Raw genomic sequence first — 22,701 nt, forward strand, 5'->3', positions numbered from 1 at the left:
GGGGGGGTCATCTGAGTGGGGGGGCTACCTGGGGGGGTCATCTAAGGGGGGGGCTACCTGGGGGGGTCATCTGAGGGGGGGGCTACCTGGGGGGGTCATCTGAGGGGGGGGCTACCTGGGGGGGTCATCTGAGGGGGGGGGCTCCCTGGGGGGGGGGGGTTACTATGGAAGGACTCCGGGGATCCCAGCAGAAACCATTCAGAGCCGGGGGTGGGGGGAGGTCAAACTCGCACACACACACAGCTACACACACACACAGCTACACACACACACAGCCACACACGTGCACAGCTACACACACGCACAGCTACACACACACAGCTACACACCCAGCTACACACACAGCTACACACACACAGAGCTACACAACAACCACGATGCTTGTGCCAGGCCATGTGCACCTTGAGGCCACGTGAAGTGTCGAACGCCCGCTGGCAGGAGGTCACGGGGCAGACCCAGCAGGTGCCACGGGTCGACTGAGATGACCGAGATGACTGGCTGATGCACCACCTGTGCCCCCTACTGTGCCAACTTGCTGTGCTTGTTGTGAGCGTCGCTCCTCCGCCCTCCGTTGTTGTTGGAGGGCGACTGCCTCCAACTGCCCAGTAGCGTCCTTCACGAGCCTCCTCCACAGAGGCCGATCTTGACACCGCTGGTACCAGTCATCGGCAAGTCCACTCAGCTCCACGTCCTCCTGTACCACATCACTCCATCTCTTTTCTAGCCCGTGCCGCGCCCGTTTAGCCCCCTCGATCCGGCCGAACAAAAGCTGTTTCGGATATGCGGTTGCTGGGCATGCGGGCTACATGACCCAGCCAACGCAGCCTTGCCTGCGGGAGGAGCTCACCGATGGGGCTTTGCCCAGATCTTTCAAGGATTTGTGAGCTCCTCACACAATCCAGCCTGGTTAAACCCAGGATGGATCGTAGGCAGGCCAGCCTAAATGTTTCCAACCGGCGAAGATGCTCCATTAGGGGGGTCCACGTTTTGCAAGCGTATAGAAGGGAGGGAATGACCGTGGCCGAGAAGACCTGAAGCTTCGTGCGGAGCGACAGACCAGGTAGCTTCCACACAGCGTTACGCAACCGATGAAAAGATATTGCCGCTCGACTGATTCGGAGTGAGACCTCTGCTGTTAAACTGAGAGTTTCCCAGGTATGGGAAACTCCACTCTCTCCACTCTCTCCACTACTGCCCCATCACCGATTGGGAGTTGTGGGGGTGGAGTGTCCGATGGTACAAAATACCCATCTACACACACACACAGCTACACACACACACCCATTTACTCGTACACTCCCTCTGCTGTCCAATGGTCAACCTATAAACTATATAAGCACGCACAGCTACACACAGCTACACACACACAGCCACACACACACACAGTTACACACACACACAGCTACACACACACAGCCACACACACACACAGTTACACACACACACAGCTACACACACACAGCCACACACACACACAGTTACACACACACACAGCTACACACACACAGCCACACACACACAGCTACACACACACAGCCACACACACACACAGTTACACACACACACAGCTACACACACACAGCCACACACACACACAGTTACACACACACAGCCACACACACACACAGTTACACACACACACAGCTACACACACACAGCCACACACACACACAATTACACACACACACAGCTACAACAACAACAACCGCCATTCGCCACTAAGTGGCGGTGACGTCACCACGACGCTTGTGCCAGGCCATGTGCACCCTGAGGCCACGTGAAGTGTCGAACGCCCGCTGGCAGGAGGTCACGGGGCAGACCCAGGTGCCACGGGTCGACTGACCGAGATGACCGAGATGACTGGCTGATGCACCACCTGTGCCCCCTACTGTGCCAACTTGCTGCGTTTTATCCGCCCGGCGCTCCGCTCGTTGTTGTGAGCGTCGTTCCTCTGCCCCCCGTTGTTGCTGGAGGGCGACTGCCTCCAACTGCCCAGTAGCGTCCTTCACGAGCCTCCTCCGTCTGCAAGTCACTCGCACTTTAACTCGCTCTGCAGAACAGAACATGCAAACCCCACTCACGCTCTGCAGAACAGGGGGAGAGCATTCGCAGAGAGACAGACAGAGAGAGACTTTCACACAGTCGGGAATCGAACCCAAACCCAGGTGTCTTCTTGATGCGAGGTCGCATGGCAGCTGGGTCATTTTGATTGCGGGGCTGTGTCGGGCGAATTGCAAGTGCGAAACCCAGGTGGGCAAAAGCCGCGACTGCTTTAATGTCTCTTATTTCGTTACGGCTGCCGATGGCAAACGCCGAGCAACAAACATCAGGAGCCAGCCTGATGTGTAGTATTTAAGAACTTGTATCTTGGAATGTTTTGCCTCATTTGATAAAGTAAATCTAGCTGTGACGGTCCCACCTGATGACGGAGACTTGTGTTGCCTCCGAAACGTCGTGATTTATTATTTGATTTTATTTATATTATTACTTTTATTAATTAAAATTTTTACCTACGTGACTTTACCGAAATAACCTAAGAGTCTTCTTGGTTCTTTCGGTAAAGTCACGTAGAATTGAAATAATAAAATAATAAAAATAAAACATAATTATTTTATTATGTATAAAATAAGAAAAATAAAACATAATTATTTTATTATGTTTTATTTTTATTATTTTATTATTTCAATTCTACGTGACTTTACCGAAAGAACCAAGAAGATGAATCCCTGCAGTCACGAAAGCTTTAAATCGAAATTAAACCTAAGAGTATGAATCCTTGCAGTCACGAAAGCTTCAAATCTAGAGCCAGCGGAGTGTCATCATCGCTGTGACGTCTCCTTCGTATTTTTGTGTACGGTCTCTGTTCTGGATAACCCACAGTCGCACCACGACTGCAGAGTGTATTTAAAGTTGCCATTCGTGCATCGGCTCGCCGCGTCTGCCACGGTCCGTGCAGTGTAGGGGTCGGCACGGTTTGAACCGACTCAAACTGGTTTCAAATTGAGCAATCCAAACCAAACCAGCGACGACTGAACCAAACCAAAACCAAACCAAACTAAGCTAAACCAAACCTCTTAAGTTGGCTTGAACCAAACTAGTTTGAGCCGGTTCCACCCTGTCCGAGCCAAACCGAGTCGGTTTTCGTAGCCCCAAACCAAACCGAACCAGTTCAAACAGAGCCAAACCAAACCGATTTGGTTCGGTTCAAACCGCGGTTTGGTGGTTTGAGCCAAACCGTGCCGACCCCTAGTGCAGTGGCATGCGGTTTTAGGGTGGACCGTGAGCGCTTCACTTGATACAGCAAATCTGGCTGTGATGGTCCCACCTGATGACGGAGACTTGTGTTGCCTCCGAAATGTCGTGATTTATTATTATTTTATTTTTATTAATTTTAACTTCATTTTTTACCTACGTGACTTTACCGAAAAAACTAAAGAGTATACTTCGATGGAAGCTCTCACGGTTGCGAATTTCCATCGACCGTTGCCACCGCCTGGCGGACACAGCGTGGCGCTGCAGCCAATCTCCCGAGGAGGGGAACGCCTTAAAACGCGGTTCCTCAGCCCACTCATATAACGCGCCAGGTGTACGGAAGAGAAAAGTACAAAGCAGCAGCAGCAGCCATCACCAGATATAATTTGTATGGAGTAGGGAATGGACCAGAGAATAAATTCAGGGTAATCATATAAATTGTCTTGCTAATGCAAGCAATTGGTTGGGCTTGGTGGGTCCAGGCGGACACGTCCATGGCTCGATGGGCTGATGCGTCAGTGGGTCCAGGATTGTGGCAAGAGAAGTTGGCAGCCCAGAGAGGGGGGCAATGATTCTCGATTTTAAGCTTTCGTGACTGCAAGTATTCATATTGTTAGGTTTTCGGTAAAGTCACGTTGAGGATACTTTTTTTTACCTACGTGACTTTACCGAAAACCTAAGAATATGAAGGGGGGCAATGGTCCTGAGAGCGCTCGGATGGAGCAATGACATTGGCTCGCGTGTAGGCGCCACCACCCACCCACCCACGGGCTTTGTTGCGTCGCGGTGACCCGCAGGTCGCGCGAGACGGCGACGCCTTCGGGAGGGCCTTCGTACGCCGGCGGTGTTGGCCGGCTGGGGCGTTGGTGGCCATTAAGCACGTGGCCCGTCGTCGAGCGACGTGGAGGCGAGGGGTTGGGTTTGCCACGCACATTTTTACCAAGGGTGGCACAGTCGGGTTGTTTACAATCGGGTTTAATTGTCTTTTTAAATCCTTTATATTAAGTTCACTTGCTTGCTTGCGCGCTTACGACCGTGCAAATCTTTCGGTCGTTTTTTAACCCACTTCTAGTGATCCAATGGAGCTGACATTTTGCACACAGACTCGTTGTGCGTGACAATTTATTTTCGTGAACATTTTTTTCCCAAATTTTACACTGTTTAGGGAAATGTTTTTAAATATTTAATTACCAATTGCTTAATGGTGGCAGACAATCATCTCACCCATAGGTGGCAGCCATCTCAACTCACTCTCGTCTTAAAGCTTTCGTGACTGCAGGGATTCATTTTCTTGGTTCTTTCGGTAAAGTCACGTAGAAGGGAAATAATAAAATAATAAAAATAAAACATAATAAAATTATTCTCATTATTTTCATCATTTTATTTTATTATGTTTTCTTTTTATTATTTTATTATTTCCCTTCTACGTGACTTTACCGAAATAACCAAGAAGATCACTCTCGTCTGTTGTAGTATCCTCAAAAAAATCTTGGAACTAAATTTTTACCCACTTCCCCCAATGTGCTATCGACTGCAAACTAGGTATAGGTATGTCTTATTGATGTCAAGACTATATTCTATCATAAAATAAAAAAAAATGTTTTAAACATTTTACACACTTTTTATTTAACTCACTCCGTCTGTTGTAGTATCCTCAAAAAATATTGTAACTACATTTTTACCCACTTCCCAATGTGGTATCAACTGCAAACTAGGTATAGGTATGTCTTACTGCTGTCAAGACTATTTTCTATCATAAAAAATATATTTTTTAAACATTTTACACGCTTTTTATTAACTCACTCCGTCTGTTGTCGTATCAAATATTGTAACTACATTTTTACCCACTTCCCAATGTGCTATCGACTGCAAACTTCGTATAGGTATGTCATACTGATGTCAAGACTATATTCTATCATTAAAAATAAAAACATTTTAAAACATTTTTCACGCTTTTTATTTAACTCACTCTCGTCTGTTGTCGTATCCTCAAATCTTGTAACTCAATTTTTACCCACTTCCCCCAATGTGCTATCGACTGCAAACTAGGTATAGGTATGTCTTACTGATGTCAAGACCATATTCTATAATAAAAAATAAAATATATATTTTTAAAACATTTTACACGCTTTTATTTATCTCACTGTCTGTTGTCGTATCCTCAAATCTTGTAACTCAATTTCAACCGTCTTCCCAATGTGGTATCGACTGCAAACTTGGTATAGGTATGTCATACTGATGACAATACTATATTCTATCATTACATTTTTAAATATATATATTTAAACAATCTTTTTTACGACTCTAATTGTTCACGCTCAACTCACGTTGCTTGTAAATCACCACGGCCCCTTTCGCTGTGGCAAGCTTCGGGGCCACTTCCTGGAGTCGTGGAGTTCTGCCATTACTCGTACGGTACATTTCATTAAAGCGTGTCTTTTTTAAAAAAGTATTTTTTTATATTTTATTTGTTTGGCGAAAGTCTCCTTTCCGTGCGCATCGGAAGAGGGGCCCCATGTATTACCCTGGCTCGCCGGAGGAACGTACCGATGGCAAAATTGTTGTGGGCTCCACTTGTTCCGTCTGACGCACACGCGTGGGATGATACTAATAATGACAATTTGTCAAGCGTCGTAACCGGGCAAGCCATTTGACAAGTGCGGGATACAGCCAGGATACTCCTTTATTAGTCCATTGAAAACATAAACGTGTGGACCACGTACGCAATGGTGAGCATTCTGTAAAAACCGTGTGCGAGCGTGCGCAGTTTTAACGCATCTTAATCACGTGATGATTCGGACTCTGGCCCAGGCGGGCAGAAGGAGGGGACGGCCGCCCCCTCAGTGCAGGCCCCGAGTGGCGTCAGTAGGCCCACGAAGCGTCCCCACGTTACATTCATTTCATCCAGACCCAGGCAAGACCCGGGCCTGATCAGACCAGATTCTCCTTTTCCACTGTCACATCCGAGCCGCCGGGGTGGGGGCAACACAAATCTGCCCTGGTGGGTGTGGGTGGTTTTCCCACTGGCAATTTGCCGTGCAGAGCAAAAAACAAATGGAACCATACTACACTGACTCTCACGAGGCGTCGCATTCTGGCTCGGGGGGGGGGGGCGGTCAAACGGGGTCAAACAGGGCCAGTTGCGGCGGTAACGACGCTGCAGCGTTGCGTGCGACCTCAGTCGGTGCACGGCGACGCTGCGGTGTCATCGCCGCGTCTCCCACTCGTTCACCGCGTCAACGGCACGGCTCGCCTTCTGCAGTGGAAAAGAAAATACACCACCCACTCGACGCCCGAGCAGCGCCGGGCTAACTCGGCAAGGCTCCAGCACGGCTCGGTTATGTGCAGTGGAAAAAAAAAAGAGGTACAACGGGACCCAGAACCAGACTTGAACCCAGACGGGCCCCCCCCCCCCCGCCCCCGCCCCCCCTTCTTCACGAGCGGCACGTCGCACCCCCGTTGCGGGGCTGCGGAACGTGAAAACTCTCAAAGCCCGCGGCAATTTGGTCCCCCCCCCCCCCCGACACCAGCTCATGCGAACGATGTCTTCGGGATCTATAACATCCACTCGACAGCAGGTGACGTGCTTTGGTTGATGGTGATGATGGTGGTGGCGGTGATGAGGATGATGCTGAAAATGACGGTGATTGTAATGATGATTAGAACCTAATTCTAGATTTGAAGCTTTCGTGACTGCAAGGATTCATATTCTTAGGTTTTATCGGTAAAGGCACGTAGGTAAAAAATTAAAAATTAAAATTAATGAAAGTAAAATAAAAATAATTTTAATTTAAATGTTTTACCTACGTGACTTTACCGAAAAAAACCTAAGAATATGATTACAACCATCACTGGGTGGGTGGCGGGGTGGGGTGGGGTGGGGGGGTTCCTCCAAGTCGTTCACATCATCACCCCGCCATGGGTCAGGGTCAAAGGGCAAAGGGCAGCGTAGAGCTGTGCAGGACCCCCCACCAAACCCGGCCACCACTCACCCCGCCTCCCCCCCACCCCCCCTCCTCGAGACCACTCCGTGGCGCAGCCACGCAGCTCGCGATGGCGACTTGCGATCGAACACCTCCGAATTCGGAGTTCACCGCAACGGAACGCGCTGCTCTTGACTTGCGGTATTGCGAAAAAGGGAATTGTCCTGTCTCCCGGTGTAGCAGGGGGGGGAGGGGGAAGAAGGACGTCGCCACCGTTATCAGCACGATTTATAATTACCAACCTTTAAAAAGCTGAAGCCCCACCACCCGACCAGTCGGAGCGCGGATATCCGAGGCGATCCACCTCGCTGGCTCAGGGCGCTACCCCCTGCCGCGGGACATTTACAAACGGCCACTCGGTGGCCTCCGACCGCGAGAGAAACGAAAAGCCGGGAGACGCCACCGCGGCCTCGGGCACGGCGCATCCTGGCCGTGCAGGCAGGAGGACGAGGAGGAGGAGGGAGACACAGAATGGTGCCACCACTGAACCCGAATCCTGCGGGAAGCGGCAGCTGCCCGCGCCCCGGAACCGAACCCGGGATCCAACTCGAACCTCAACTCCGAGGGCCCCCCCCCCCTCCACCCTCACAGCCACCGCGCCACAGCAGGCCCCACCGAGCCAACCCACCGCCACCCTCACCCATAAAGTGCTAAATTGTACAAAACTGTTCAAGGAACTAACGGAACAGGGGACTCTACGCAAAGAACAACGCTAGCGACGGCGATAGTAGAAAACACGTGCTAATGTAACAGCCATGGCGACAGCAACGACAGTCAAAGACAGGAGGGGCCCGGCCTCCCAAACCAAAGCGCCCTCGGCCAGTTGGCGCCATGATCGCGACTCTTCAATTGCGACTGCAACTGGACCCCACGGCAACGGCGGCGGCGTCGGCGTCGTCGTCATAAATACACGTGGCCCCGGGCCTCCTGGCCGCAACCGCAACTCCCTCATCTTAGCCCCCCCCCCTTCCTCCGATTAGTGCAAACGCTCAGCTGGGGAGGGACGTGGGGGACACGGGGGGCGGGGTGGGGAGGGGCGCTGGAGGGGGGGTGGGGGGGCTCCAGTGACAACGCTAACGAACGTTGATGGGCGGCTCGTCGCCGTCATCGTCGCTTCAATCTTCATCGTCGCCATCATCGCCTCCGGCGAAGCAGCATCCAGCCACCCCCCACTCGGCGATGGGGGGGGGGGGGGGGGCGATAGCCGGGGCCGGGACCATCGCGAGCTCTGGTCCGGCCCCCGGCCTAACCGGAACGGGACAATCCCACCACGGGTGGGGCCGCGTCCTGGAACCGGATTCTGTAAACGTTACACGGAATGGGGGGGGGGGGGGTCGGAGGGGGCAGGGGGGGGAGTGGACCCCGCCCGCCCGCCCGCCCCTCCCCCGTCTCCTCGTTGTCAGCTGGCGCCAGACCCCAGAGCCAGCGTCCAATCGCCGGCACCATCCCGGCCCTCGTCCGGACCTTCCCGGTTCCGGCACGGTCGGCGCAAAACTTCGACTCGGCTCGGAACTCCGGCAGGGGCAGGAGAGGGCCACGAAGGGTGACAGAGGAGGGAGGGGAGGGGGGGGGTCACGTGGTCCCGGAGTTTGGAAGGGAAGTTCGGGGGGGGGGGGCGGCTATTGCCGCACGCCGTCGATGGCGCGGGGGAACGCCGGGAAACCGTGCAACTCCGCGAGCGTGGCCGGCGCCAGCAGCGGCGCCGTCCTTCCTCCGGCGCCGCCGGGGCCCAGCTGCGCCTTGGCGCAGTACTCGGCCGCGATGGCCTGCTGCATCTGCAGCAGCGGGTAGAGGTGCGGGTGGGGCCGGTGCCCGAAGAAGCCCCGCACCACCGCGTCGTCCGGCGCCGCGCCGTTGCTGGTGCCGCCGACGCCCGCGTCTCCCAGGCGCCCGAAGATCTCGCCGTAGAAAGCGCTCGCCGCGTAGCCGGCGGCCGGGTCCGGCGGAGGGGCGGCCGGGCATGGCGGCGCCGGGGGGGGAGGAGGAGGCGGCGACGACGGCGGAGCGTGAAGGCGCTCGTGCCGTCCCGGCGGCCCCGCGTCGCGGTGCTGCTGGTGCTGCTGGTGCTGCATCATCATGGCGCGGCTGACGGCGTAGCGCTCCGTACGGGAACCGCGACCCCCTCCCCGGCCACGCCGGCGCCCGCGCCCTCCCCCTCTATCCCCGGGGGGGCACCAGCCCCCCTCCGCCGCCGTCGCCCCCGAGCAGCCCCCACCGCCGCCCCCCCGCACCCCCCCACGCCCGGCCCTGGTGGGCCACGGTGCCCCCTCGGCGCCGGGGTCACGCTCCGGCTTGGGCTGACGGTGGCGACGAGGGCCGCCGGCGTGGGGGCCACCGGCTCGGCAGCTCTGGCGCTTGACGTGGCGGTGGAGATGGTCGGAGCGTGTGAACGTCTTGGGGCACGTAGGGCACTGCGAGCAACATCAGCAACGATCACGTCAATGACAGTCACATCAACAACAATGACGTCAACGACAGTCACATCAACAACAGTGCGGTGATGCAGCCTGGCGTCAGCACGTTCGTCACGGTTCGATTCCAGTGGCTGCCCTGGTTAATACTGCGGTGTGTGTTCACCGTCTGCTTCGCAGCGTGAGTGAGTCGGGCGTGGTGCTGACCACCCCACCCCCTAGAGTGCCGTGCCGGCCTTCATAGGTGCTTGCTGAGAGCACTGTTAATGCTACAGGGGAGATTTTTGTATATTTGTGCGTGTGAGAGTGAGTGTGTGGTCAGTTGGTAGGGACGCATGCTCATGTGAGTGCACGCGTGGTTGTGTGAGTAAGTGTGTGAGTGTGTGCGAGCGTGCCACTAAGAGGTGGGGCCTTACTATCAGCCCCACTGAAACTAAGCACCTGCCTGGGTATTTTGTGCCATCAAACACTCCGCCCCCTGATCTCCCCGTTGGTGATGGGGCAGTTGTGGGATAGAGTTGAGAGTTGTCCATACCCGGGTAGTGTGCTTATGACCAGCTCCGGTTTGACAGCAGAGGTCTCACTCCGTATCAGTCGAACGGCATTATCTTTTCATCATTTGCATAACGCTGTGTGGAAGCTACCTGGTCTGTCGTTCCACACGAAGCTTCAGGTCTTCTCGGCCATGGTCATTCCCACCCTTCTCTATGCTTGCGAAATGTGGAACCTCCCTAATGGGACATCTTCACAGGTTAGGAAAATTTAGGCTGCCCTGCATACGATCCATCGTGGGTTTAGCCAGTCTAGATTGCGTGAGGAGCTCAGAAATTATTGAAAGATCTGGACAAAGTCCCATCGGTGAGCTCTTCCGGCAGGCAAGGCTGCGTTGGCTGGGTCATGTAGCCCACATGCCCAGCCACCGCATGCCGAAACAGCTTTTGTTTGGCCAGATCAAGAGGGCTAAATGGGTGCGGCACGGGCTAGAGAAGAGATGGAGTGATGGGGTACAGGAGGATGTGGAGCTGAGTGGACTTGCCAATGACTGCTACCAGCGGTGTCAAGATCGGCCTCTGTGAAGGAGGCTCGTGAAGGACGCTGCTGGGCAGTTGGAGGCAGTTACCCTCCAACAACAACGGAGGGCGGAGGAGCGACGCTCACAACAACGAGCGGAGCGCTGGGTGGGTAAAGCACAGCAAGTTGGCACAGTAGGGGGCACAGGTGGTGCATCAGCCAGTCATCTCGGTCATCTCAGTCAGTCGACCCGTGACACCTGGGTCTGCCCCGTGACCTCCTGGCAGCGGGCGTTCGACACTTCACGTGGCCATAACGTGCACACGGCCTGGCAAAACCGTCGTGTTGACGTCACCGCCACTCAGTGGCGAATGGCGGTTGTTGTTGTTGTTGTTCACCTGGTAGGGACGCGCCCCCGTGTGAGTGCGCGCGTGGTTGCGGAGGTCGTAGCTGTGCATGAAGGCGGCTCCGCAGCAGGCGCAAGCGTAGGGGCGCTCGCCCGTGTGCTTGCGCATGTGGATCTTCAGCTTGTCCTGCCTGGGGAGCGGCACCGCACTGTACTGCACCACAATCTACCACAACGCAATCTACCACAACGCACCACACTCTACCGTAATGCACCACACTTTACTACACTGCACTCTACCACAACGCACCACACTCTACCGTAATGCACCACACTTTACTACACTGCACTCTACCACAACGCACCACACTCTACCGTAATGCACTGCACCACACTCTACCTCACCGCACTCTGCCGCACCGCGCTGCACCAAACTGCACTAATGCACTGCACCACTGCACAACGTGTACATGGCACACACAAAATGCACACGCACACACGCAGTCTCACGCACGCACTCTCATCACACGCACTCTCATCACACGCACTCTCATCACACGCACGCAGTCTCACGCACGCACTCTCATCACACGCACTCTCATCACACGCACGCAGTCTCACGCACGCACTCTCATCACACGCACTCTCATCACACGCACACAGTCTCATCACACGCACTCTCATCACACGCACTCTCATCACACGCACTCTCATCACACGCACTCTCATCACACGCACTCTCATCACACGCACTCTCATCTCACGCACTCTCATCACACGCACTCTCATCTCACGCACTCGCATCACACGCACTCTCATCACACGCACTCGCATCACACGCACTCTCATCACACGCACTCTCATCACACGCACTCTCATCACACGCACTCTCATCTCACGCACTCTCATCACACGCACTCTCATCTCACGCACTCTCATCACACGCACTCTCATCACACGCACTCTCATCACACGCACTCTCATCACACGCACTCTCATCACACGCACTCTCATCACACGCACTCTCATCACACGCACTCTCATCACACGCACTCTCATCACACGCAGTCTCATCACACGCACTCTCATCACACGCACTCTCATCTCACGCACTCTCATCACACGCACTCTCATCACACGCACTCTCATCACACGCACTCTCATCACACGCAGTCTCATCACACGCAGTCTCATCACACGCACTCTCATCACACGCACTCTCATCACACGCACTCTCATCACACGCACTCTCATCACACGCACTCTCATCTCACGCACACTCATCACACGCACTCTCATCACACGCACTCTCATCACACGCACTCTCATCACACGCACTCTCATCACACGCACTCTCATCACACGCACTCTCATCACACGCACTCTCATCACACGCACTCTCATCACACGCACTCTCATCTCACGCACTCTCATCACACGCACTCTCATCACACGCACGCTCATCACACGCACTCTCATCACACGCACTCTCATCACACGCACTCTCATCACACGCACTCTCATCACACGCACTCTCATCACACGCACTCTCATCACACGCACTCTCATCACACGCACTCTCATCACACGCACTCTCATCACACGCACTCTCATCACACACACTCTCATCACACGCACTCTCATCACACGCACACACTCTCATCACACGCACTCTCATCACACGCACTCTCATCACACGCACTCTCATCACACGCACTCTCATCACGCGCACTCTCATCACACGCACTCTCATCACACGCACTCTCATCACACGCACTCTCATCACACGCACTCTCATCACACGCACTCTCATCACACGCACTCTCATCACACGCACTCTCATCACACGCACTCTCATCACACGCACTCTCATCACACACACTCTCATCACACGCACTCTCATCACACACACTCTCATCACACGCACTCTCATCACACGCACACACTCTCATCACACGCACTCTCATCACACGCACTCTCATCACACGCACACACTCTCATCACACGCACTCTCATCACACGCACTCTCATCACACGCACTCTCATCACACGCACACACTCTCATCACACACACTCTCATCACACGCACTCTCATCACACGCACTCTCATCACACGCACTCTCATCACACGCACACACTCTCATCACACACACTCTCATCACACGCACTCTCATCACACGCACACACTCTCATCACACGCACTCTCATCACACGCACTCTCATCACACGCACTCTCATCACACGCACTCTCATCACGCGCACTCTCATCACGCGCACTCTCATCACGCGCACTCTCATCACACGCACTCTCATCACACGCACTCTCATCACACGCACTCTCATCACACGCACTCTCATCACACGCACTCTCATCACACGCACTCTCATCACACGCACTCTCATCACACGCACTCTCATCACACGCACTCTCATCACACGCACTCTCATCACACGCACTCTCATCACACGCACTCTCATCACACGCACTCTCATCACACGCACTCTCATCACACGCACTCTCATCACACGCACTCTCATCACACGCACTCTCATCACACGCACACACTCTCATCACACGCACACACTCTCATCACACGCACTCTCATCACACGCACTCTCATCACACGCACTCTCATCACACGCACTCTCATCACACGCACTCTCATCACACGCACTCTCATCACACGCACTCTCATCACACGCACTCTCATCACACGCACTCTCATCACACGCACTCTCATCACACGCACTCTCATCACACGCACTCTCATCACACGCACTCTCATCACACGCACTCTCATCACACGCACTCTCATCACACGCACTCTCATCACACGCACTCTCATCACACGCACTCTCATCACACGCACTCTCATCACACGCACTCTCATCACACGCACTCTCATCACACGCACTCTCATCACACGCACTCTCATCACACGCACTCTCATCACACGCACTCTCATCACACGCACTCTCATCACACGCACTCTCATCACACGCACTCTCATCACACGCACTCTCATCACACGCACTCTCATCACACGCACTCTCATCACACGCACTCTCATCACACGCACTCTCATCACACGCACTCTCATCACACGCACTCTCATCACACGCACTCTCATCACACGCACTCTCATCACACGCACTCTCATCACACGCACTCTCATCACACGCACTCTCATCACACGCACTCTCATCACACGCACTCTCATCACACGCACTCTCATCACACGCACACACTCTCACGCACACAGTCTCATCACACGCACTCTCATCACACACACTCTCATCACACGCACTCTCATCACACGCACTCTCATCACACACACTCTCATCACACGCACTCTCATCACACGCACTCTCATCACACGCACTCTCATCACACGCACTCTCATCACACACACGCAGTCTCACAAACGCACTCTCATCACACGCACTCTCATCACACGCACGCGCGAGAAACAAAGATCCCCTTTGATAGGCTTCGACAGGCTGCTGTTAGCGAGTGGCAGCAGCTATGAGGACCAGAACGGCACACGAGGGGGCGGGTGGCCACCACCACGCCCGGCCGTCTTTGTCTCCCCCAGTGCTGACATTTACACATCACACCAATTGCTAAATTAAGGGGGGGTCCAGGACCGGTTCAGATGATCGTGTTGGCGGTGAGCGGGAATAGAACTCGGGACGCCGGGTTCATAGCGCAGCGCGCTAACCTCCACACTACCGCTTCCCACAACAGTAACAAACACGCACACACACAGTCACACAGTAACACACACAAAGACAAAGATCCCCTGTATAGCCTTTACAGACTGTAGGGGCAAGTGCTGTTAGCGAGCATCTATGAAGGCCGGAACGGTACACGAGGGGGTGGGTGGCCAGCACCAGGCCCGACCGCCTTTGTCTCCCTAGTGGCAATATTTACACACCACACCAGGTATTCATTTGAGGCTGAGTCGACCTAGGGGAGGCCCAGGACCGGTTCAGATAAGCGTTATTGGTGTTTGCTGTGAGAGAGAATCGAACCCGGGTCGCCGGCTTCATAGCCCCCGCGCTTATCGCTACACTACCGCTCCCCACAGTAACACACACACACCCATGCACTCACACACAGTAACACGCACACACCCATGCACTCCTCACACACAGTAACACGCACACACCATGCACTCACACACAGTAACACGCACACACCCATGCACTCACACACAGTAACACACACAACACACCCATGCACTCACACACAGTAACACGCACACCACCCATGCACTCACACACAGTAACACGCACACACCCATGCACTCACACACAGTAACACACACACACCCATGCACTCACACACAGTAACACACACACACACCCATGCACTCACACACAGTAACACACACACACACCCATGCACTCACACACAGTAACACACACACACACCCATGCACTCACACACAGTAACACGCACACACCCATGCACTCACACACAGTAACACGCACACACCCATGCACTCACACACAGTAACACACACACACCCATGCACTCACACACAGTAACACACACACACCCATGCACTCACACACAGTAACACGCACACACCCATGCACTCACACACAGTAACACACACACACCCATGCACTCACACACAGTAACACACACACACCCATGCACTCACACACAGTAACACACACACACCCATGCACTCACACACAGTAACACACACACACCCCATGCACTCACACACAGTAACACGCACACACCCATGCACTCACACACAGTAACACACACACACCCATGCACTCACACACAGTAACACACACACACCCATGCACTCACACACAGTAACACACACACACCCATGCACTCACACACAGTAACACGCACACACCCATGCACTCACACACAGTAACACGCACACACCCATGCACTCACACACAGTAACACACACACACACCCATGCACTCACACACAGTAACACACACACACACCCATGCACTCACACACAGTAACACACACACACCCATGCACTCACACACAGTAACACGCACACACCCATGCACTCACACACAGTAACACGCACACACCCATGCACTCACACACAGAAACACTCACACACCCATGCACTCACACACAGTAACACACACACACCCATGCACTCACACACAGTAACACACACACACCCATGCACTCACACACAGTAACACGCACACACCCATGCACTCACACACAGTAACACACACACACCCATGCACTCACACACAGTAACACGCACACACCCATGCACTCACACACAGTAACACGCACACACCCATGCACTCACACACAGTAACACGCACACACCCATGCACTCACACACAGTAACACGCACACACCCATGCACTCACACACAGTAACACGCACACACCCATGCACTCACACACAGTAACATGCACACACCCATGCACTCACACACAGTAACACACACACACCCATGCACTCACACACAGTAACACGCACACACCCATGCACTCACACACAGTAACACGCACACACCCATGCACTCACACACAGTAACACGCACACACCCATGCACTCACACACAGTAACACACACACACACCCATGCACTCACACACAGTAACACGCACACACCCATGCACTCACACACAGTAACACACACACACACCCATGCACTCACACACAGTAACACGCACACACCCATGCACTCACACACAGTAACACGCACACACCCATGCACTCACACACACCCATGCACTCACACACAGTAACACACATACACCCATGCACTCACACACAGTAACACGCACACACCCATGCACTCACACACAGTAACACACATACACCCATGCACTCACACACAGTAACACGCACACACCCATGCACTCACACACAGTAACACGCACACACCCATGCACTCACACACAGTAACACGCACACACCCATGCACTCACACACAGTAACACACACACACCCATGCACTCACACACAGTAACACGCACACACCCATGCACTCACACACACCCATGCACTCACACACAGTAACACGCACACACCCATGCACTCACACACACCCATGCACTCACACACAGTAACACACACACACCCATGCACTCACACACAGTAACACACACCCATGCACTCACACACACCCATGCACTCACACACAGTAACACACACACACACCCATGCACTCACACACAGTAACACGCACACACCCATGCACTCACACACACCCATGCACTCACACACAGTAACACGCACACACCCATGCACTCACACACACCCATGCACTCACACACAGTAACACGCACACACCCATGCACTCACACACAGTAACACGCACACACCCATGCACTCACACACAGTAACACACACACACCCATGCACTCACACACAGTAACACGCACACACCCATGCACTCACACACAGTAACACGCACACACCCATGCACTCACACACAGTAACACGCACACACCCATGCACTCACACACAGTAACACACATACACCCATGCACTCACACACAGTAACACGCACACACCCATGCACTCACACACAGTAACACACACACACCCATGCACTCACACACACATGCACTCACACACAGTAACACACACACACACCCATGCACTCACACACAGTAACACGCACACACCCATGCACTCACACACACCCATGCACTCACACACAGTAACACACGCACACACCCATGCACTCACACACAGTAACACGCACACACCCATGCACTCACACACACCCATGCACTCACACACAGTAACACACACACACCCATGCACTCACACACAGTAACACGCACACACCCATGCACTCACACACAGTAACACGCACACACCCATGCACTCACACACAGTAACACGCACACACCCATGCACTCACACACAGTAACACACACACACCCATGCACTCACACACAGTAACACACACACACCCATGCACTCACACACAGTAACACACACACACCCATGCACTCACACACAGTAACACGCACACACCCATGCACTCACACACAGTAACACGCACACACCCATGCACTCACACACAGTAACACGCACACACCCATGCACTCACACACAGTAACACGCACACACCCATGCACTCACACACAGTAACACACACACACACCCATGCACTCACACACAGTAACACACACACACCCATGCACTCACACACACCCATGCACTCACACACAGTAACACACACACACACATGCACTCACACACAGTAACACACACACACCCATGCACTCACACACAGTAACACGCACACACCCATGCACTCACACACAGTAACACGCACACACCCATGCACTCACACACAGTAACACGCACACACCCATGCACTCACACACAGTAACACGCACACACCCATGCACTCACACACACCCATGCACTCACACCCATGCACTCACACACAGTAACACGCACACACCCATGCACTCACACACAGTAACACACACACACCCATGCACTCACACACAGTAACACGCACACACCCATGCACTCACACACAGTAACACGCACACACCCATGCACTCACACACAGTAACACACACCCATGCACTCACACACAGTAACACGCACACACCCATGCACTCACACACAGTAACACGCACACACCCATGCACTCACACACAGTAACATGCACACACCCATGCACTCACACACAGTAACACACACACACCCATGCACTCACACACAGTAACACGCACACACCCATGCACTCACACACAGTAACACGCACACACCCATGCACTCACACACAGTAACACGCACACACCCATGCACTCACACACAGTAACACACACACACACCCATGCACTCACACACAGTAACACGCACACACCCATGCACTCACACACAGTAACACACACACACCCATGCACTCACACACAGTAACACGCACACACCCATGCACTCACACACAGTAACACGCACACACCCATGCACTCACACACAGTAACACGCACACACCCATGCACTCACACACAGTAACACGCACACACCCATGCACTCACACACAGTAACACGCACACACCCATGCACTCACACACAGTAACACGCACACACCCATGCACTCACACACAGTAACACGCACACACCCATGCACTCACACACAGTAACACGCACACACCCATGCACTCACACACAGTAACACGCACACACCCATGCACTCACACACAGTAACACGCACACACCCATGCACTCACACACAGTAACACACACACACCCATGCACTCACACACAGTAACACGCACACACCCATGCACTCACACACAGTAACACGCACACACCCATGCACTCACACACAGTAACACGCACACACCCATGCACTCACACACAGTAACACGCACACACCCATGCACTCACACACAGTAACACGCACACACCCATGCACTCACACACAGTAACACGCACACACCCATGCACTCACACACAGTAACACGCACACACCCATGCACTCACACACAGTAACACGCACACACCCATGCACTCACACACAGTAACACGCACACACCCATGCACTCACACACAGTAACACACACACACCCATGCACTCACACACAGTAACACACACACACCCATGCACTCACACACAGTAACACGCACACACCCATGCACTCACACACAGTAACACACACACACCCATGCACTCACACACACCCATGCACTCACACACAGTAACACACACACACACCCATGCACTCACACACAGTAACACACACACACCCATGCACTCACACACAGTAACACACACACACACCCATGCACTCACACACAGTAACACGCACACACCCATGCACTCACACACAGTAACACGCACACACCCATGCACTCACACACAGTAACACGCACACACACCCATGCACTCACACACAGTAACACGCACACACCCATGCACTCACACACAGTAACACACACACACCCATGCACTCACACACAGTAACACGCACACACCCATGCACTCACACACAGTAACACACACACACACCCATGCACTCACACACACCCATGCACTCACACACAGTAACACACACACACACCCATGCACTCACACACAGTAACACACACACACCCATGCACTCACACACAGTAACACGCACACACCCATGCACTCACACACAGTAACACACACACACCCATGCACTCACACACAGTAACACACACACACCCATGCACTCACACACAGTAACACACACACACCCATGCACTCACACACAGTAACACACACACACCCATGCACTCACACACAGTAACACGCACACACCCATGCACTCACACACAGTAACACGCACACACCCATGCACTCACACACAGTAACACGCACACACCCATGCACTCACACACAGTAACACGCACACACCCATGCACTCACACACACCCATGCACTCACACACAGTAACACGCACACACCCATGCACTCACACACAGTAACACGCACACACCCATGCACTCACACACAGTAACACGCACACACCCATGCACTCACACACAGTAACACACACACACACCCATGCACTCACACACAGTAACACGCACACACCCATGCACTCACACACAGTAACACGCACACACCCGTGCACTCACACACAGTAACACACACACACACCCATGCACTCACACACAGTAACACGCACACACCCGTGCACTCACACACAGTAACACGCACACACCCATGCACACACACCCATGCACTCACACACAGTAACACGCACACACCCATGCACACACACCCATGCACTCACACACAGTAACACGCACACACCCATGCACTCACACACAGTAACACACACACACCCATGCACTCACACACAGTAACACACACACACACCCATGCACTCACACACAGTAACACGCACACACCCATGCACTCACACACAGTAACACGCACACACCCATGCACACACACCCATGCACTCACACACAGTAACACGCACACACCCATGCACACACACCCATGCACTCACACACAGTAACACGCACACACCCATGCACTCACACACAGTAACACACACACACCCATGCACTCACACACAGTAACACACACACACACCCATGCACTCACACACAGTAACACGCACACACCCATGCACTCACACACACCCATGCACTCACACACAGTAACACGCACACACCCATGCACTCACACACAGTAACACACACACACCCATGCACTCACACACAGTAACACGCACACACCCATGCACTCACACACAGTAACACACACACACCCATGCACTCACACACAGTAACACACACACACCCATGCACTCACACACAGTAACACACACACACCCATGCACTCACACACAGTAACACACACACACCCATGCACTCACACACAGTAACACACACACACCCATGCACTCACACACAGTAACACACACACACCCATGCACTCACACACAGTAACACACACACACCCATGCACTCACACACAGTAACACACACACACCCATGCACTCACACACAGTAACACGCACACACCCATGCACTCACACACAGTAACACACACACACCCATGCACTCACACACAGTAACACACACACACCCATGCACTCACACACAGTAACACACACACACCCATGCACTCACACACAGTAACACGCACACACCCATGCACTCACACACAGTAACACACACACACCCATGCACTCACACACAGTAACACACACACACCCATGCACTCACACACAGTAACACACACACACCCATGCACTCACACACAGTAACACACACACACCCATGCACTCACACACAGTAACACACACACACACACACCCATGCACTCACACACAGTAACACGCACACACCCATGCACTCACACACAGTAACACGCACACACCCATGCACTCACACACAGTAACACGCACACACCCATGCACTCACACACACCCATGCACTCACACACAGTAACACACACACACACCCATGCACTCACACACAGTAACACGCACACACCCATGCACTCACACACAGTAACACGCACACACCCATGCACTCACACACAGTAACACGCACACACCCATGCACTCACACACAGTAACACACACACACACCCATGCACTCACACACAGTAACACGCACACACCCATGCACTCACACACAGTAACACACACACACCCATGCACTCACACACAGTAACACGCACACACCCATGCACTCACACACAGTAACACGCACACACCCATGCACTCACACACAGTAACACGCACACACCCATGCACTCACACACAGTAACACGCACACACCCATGCACTCACACACAGTAACACGCACACACCCATGCACTCACACACAGTAACACGCACACACCCATGCACTCACACACAGAAACACACACACACCCATGCACTCACACACATTAACACGCACACACCCATGCACTCACACACAGTAACACACACACACCCATGCACTCACACACAGTAACACACACACACCCATGCACTCACACACAGTAACACGCACACACCCATGCACTCACACACAGTAACACACACACACCCATGCACTCACACACAGTAACACACACACACCCATGCACTCACACACAGTAACACACACACACCCATGCACTCACACACAGTAACACACACACACCCATGCACTCACACACAGTAACACACACACACCCATGCCCTCACACACACAGTAACACACACACACCCATGCACTCACACAC

At 53.5% G+C, this 22,701-nt stretch overlaps 1 protein-coding gene across 1 annotated transcript in view; it reads right to left on the bottom strand.

The window, feature by feature from the left end:
* Positions 1 to 22,701, bottom strand: part of LOC144950727 (uncharacterized) — a 90,038-nt gene that overhangs the window by 37,004 nt on the left and 30,333 nt on the right. Inside the window, exons 5-6 of the mRNA XM_078880800.1 lie at positions 11,056 to 11,194; positions 7,080 to 9,646 (exon numbers count right to left, since the gene is read on the bottom strand). Coding sequence (XP_078736926.1) covers positions 8,855 to 9,646; positions 11,056 to 11,194 — 931 coding nt within the window. The 3' untranslated portion in view covers positions 7,080 to 8,854. The remainder of the gene's footprint in view (positions 1 to 7,079; positions 9,647 to 11,055; positions 11,195 to 22,701) is intronic.

The sequence above is a fragment of the Lampetra fluviatilis genome, chromosome 59 (genome assembly GCF_964198595.1).
Source record: "Lampetra fluviatilis chromosome 59, kcLamFluv1.1, whole genome shotgun sequence".
NCBI lineage: Eukaryota > Metazoa > Chordata > Hyperoartia > Petromyzontiformes > Petromyzontidae > Lampetra > Lampetra fluviatilis.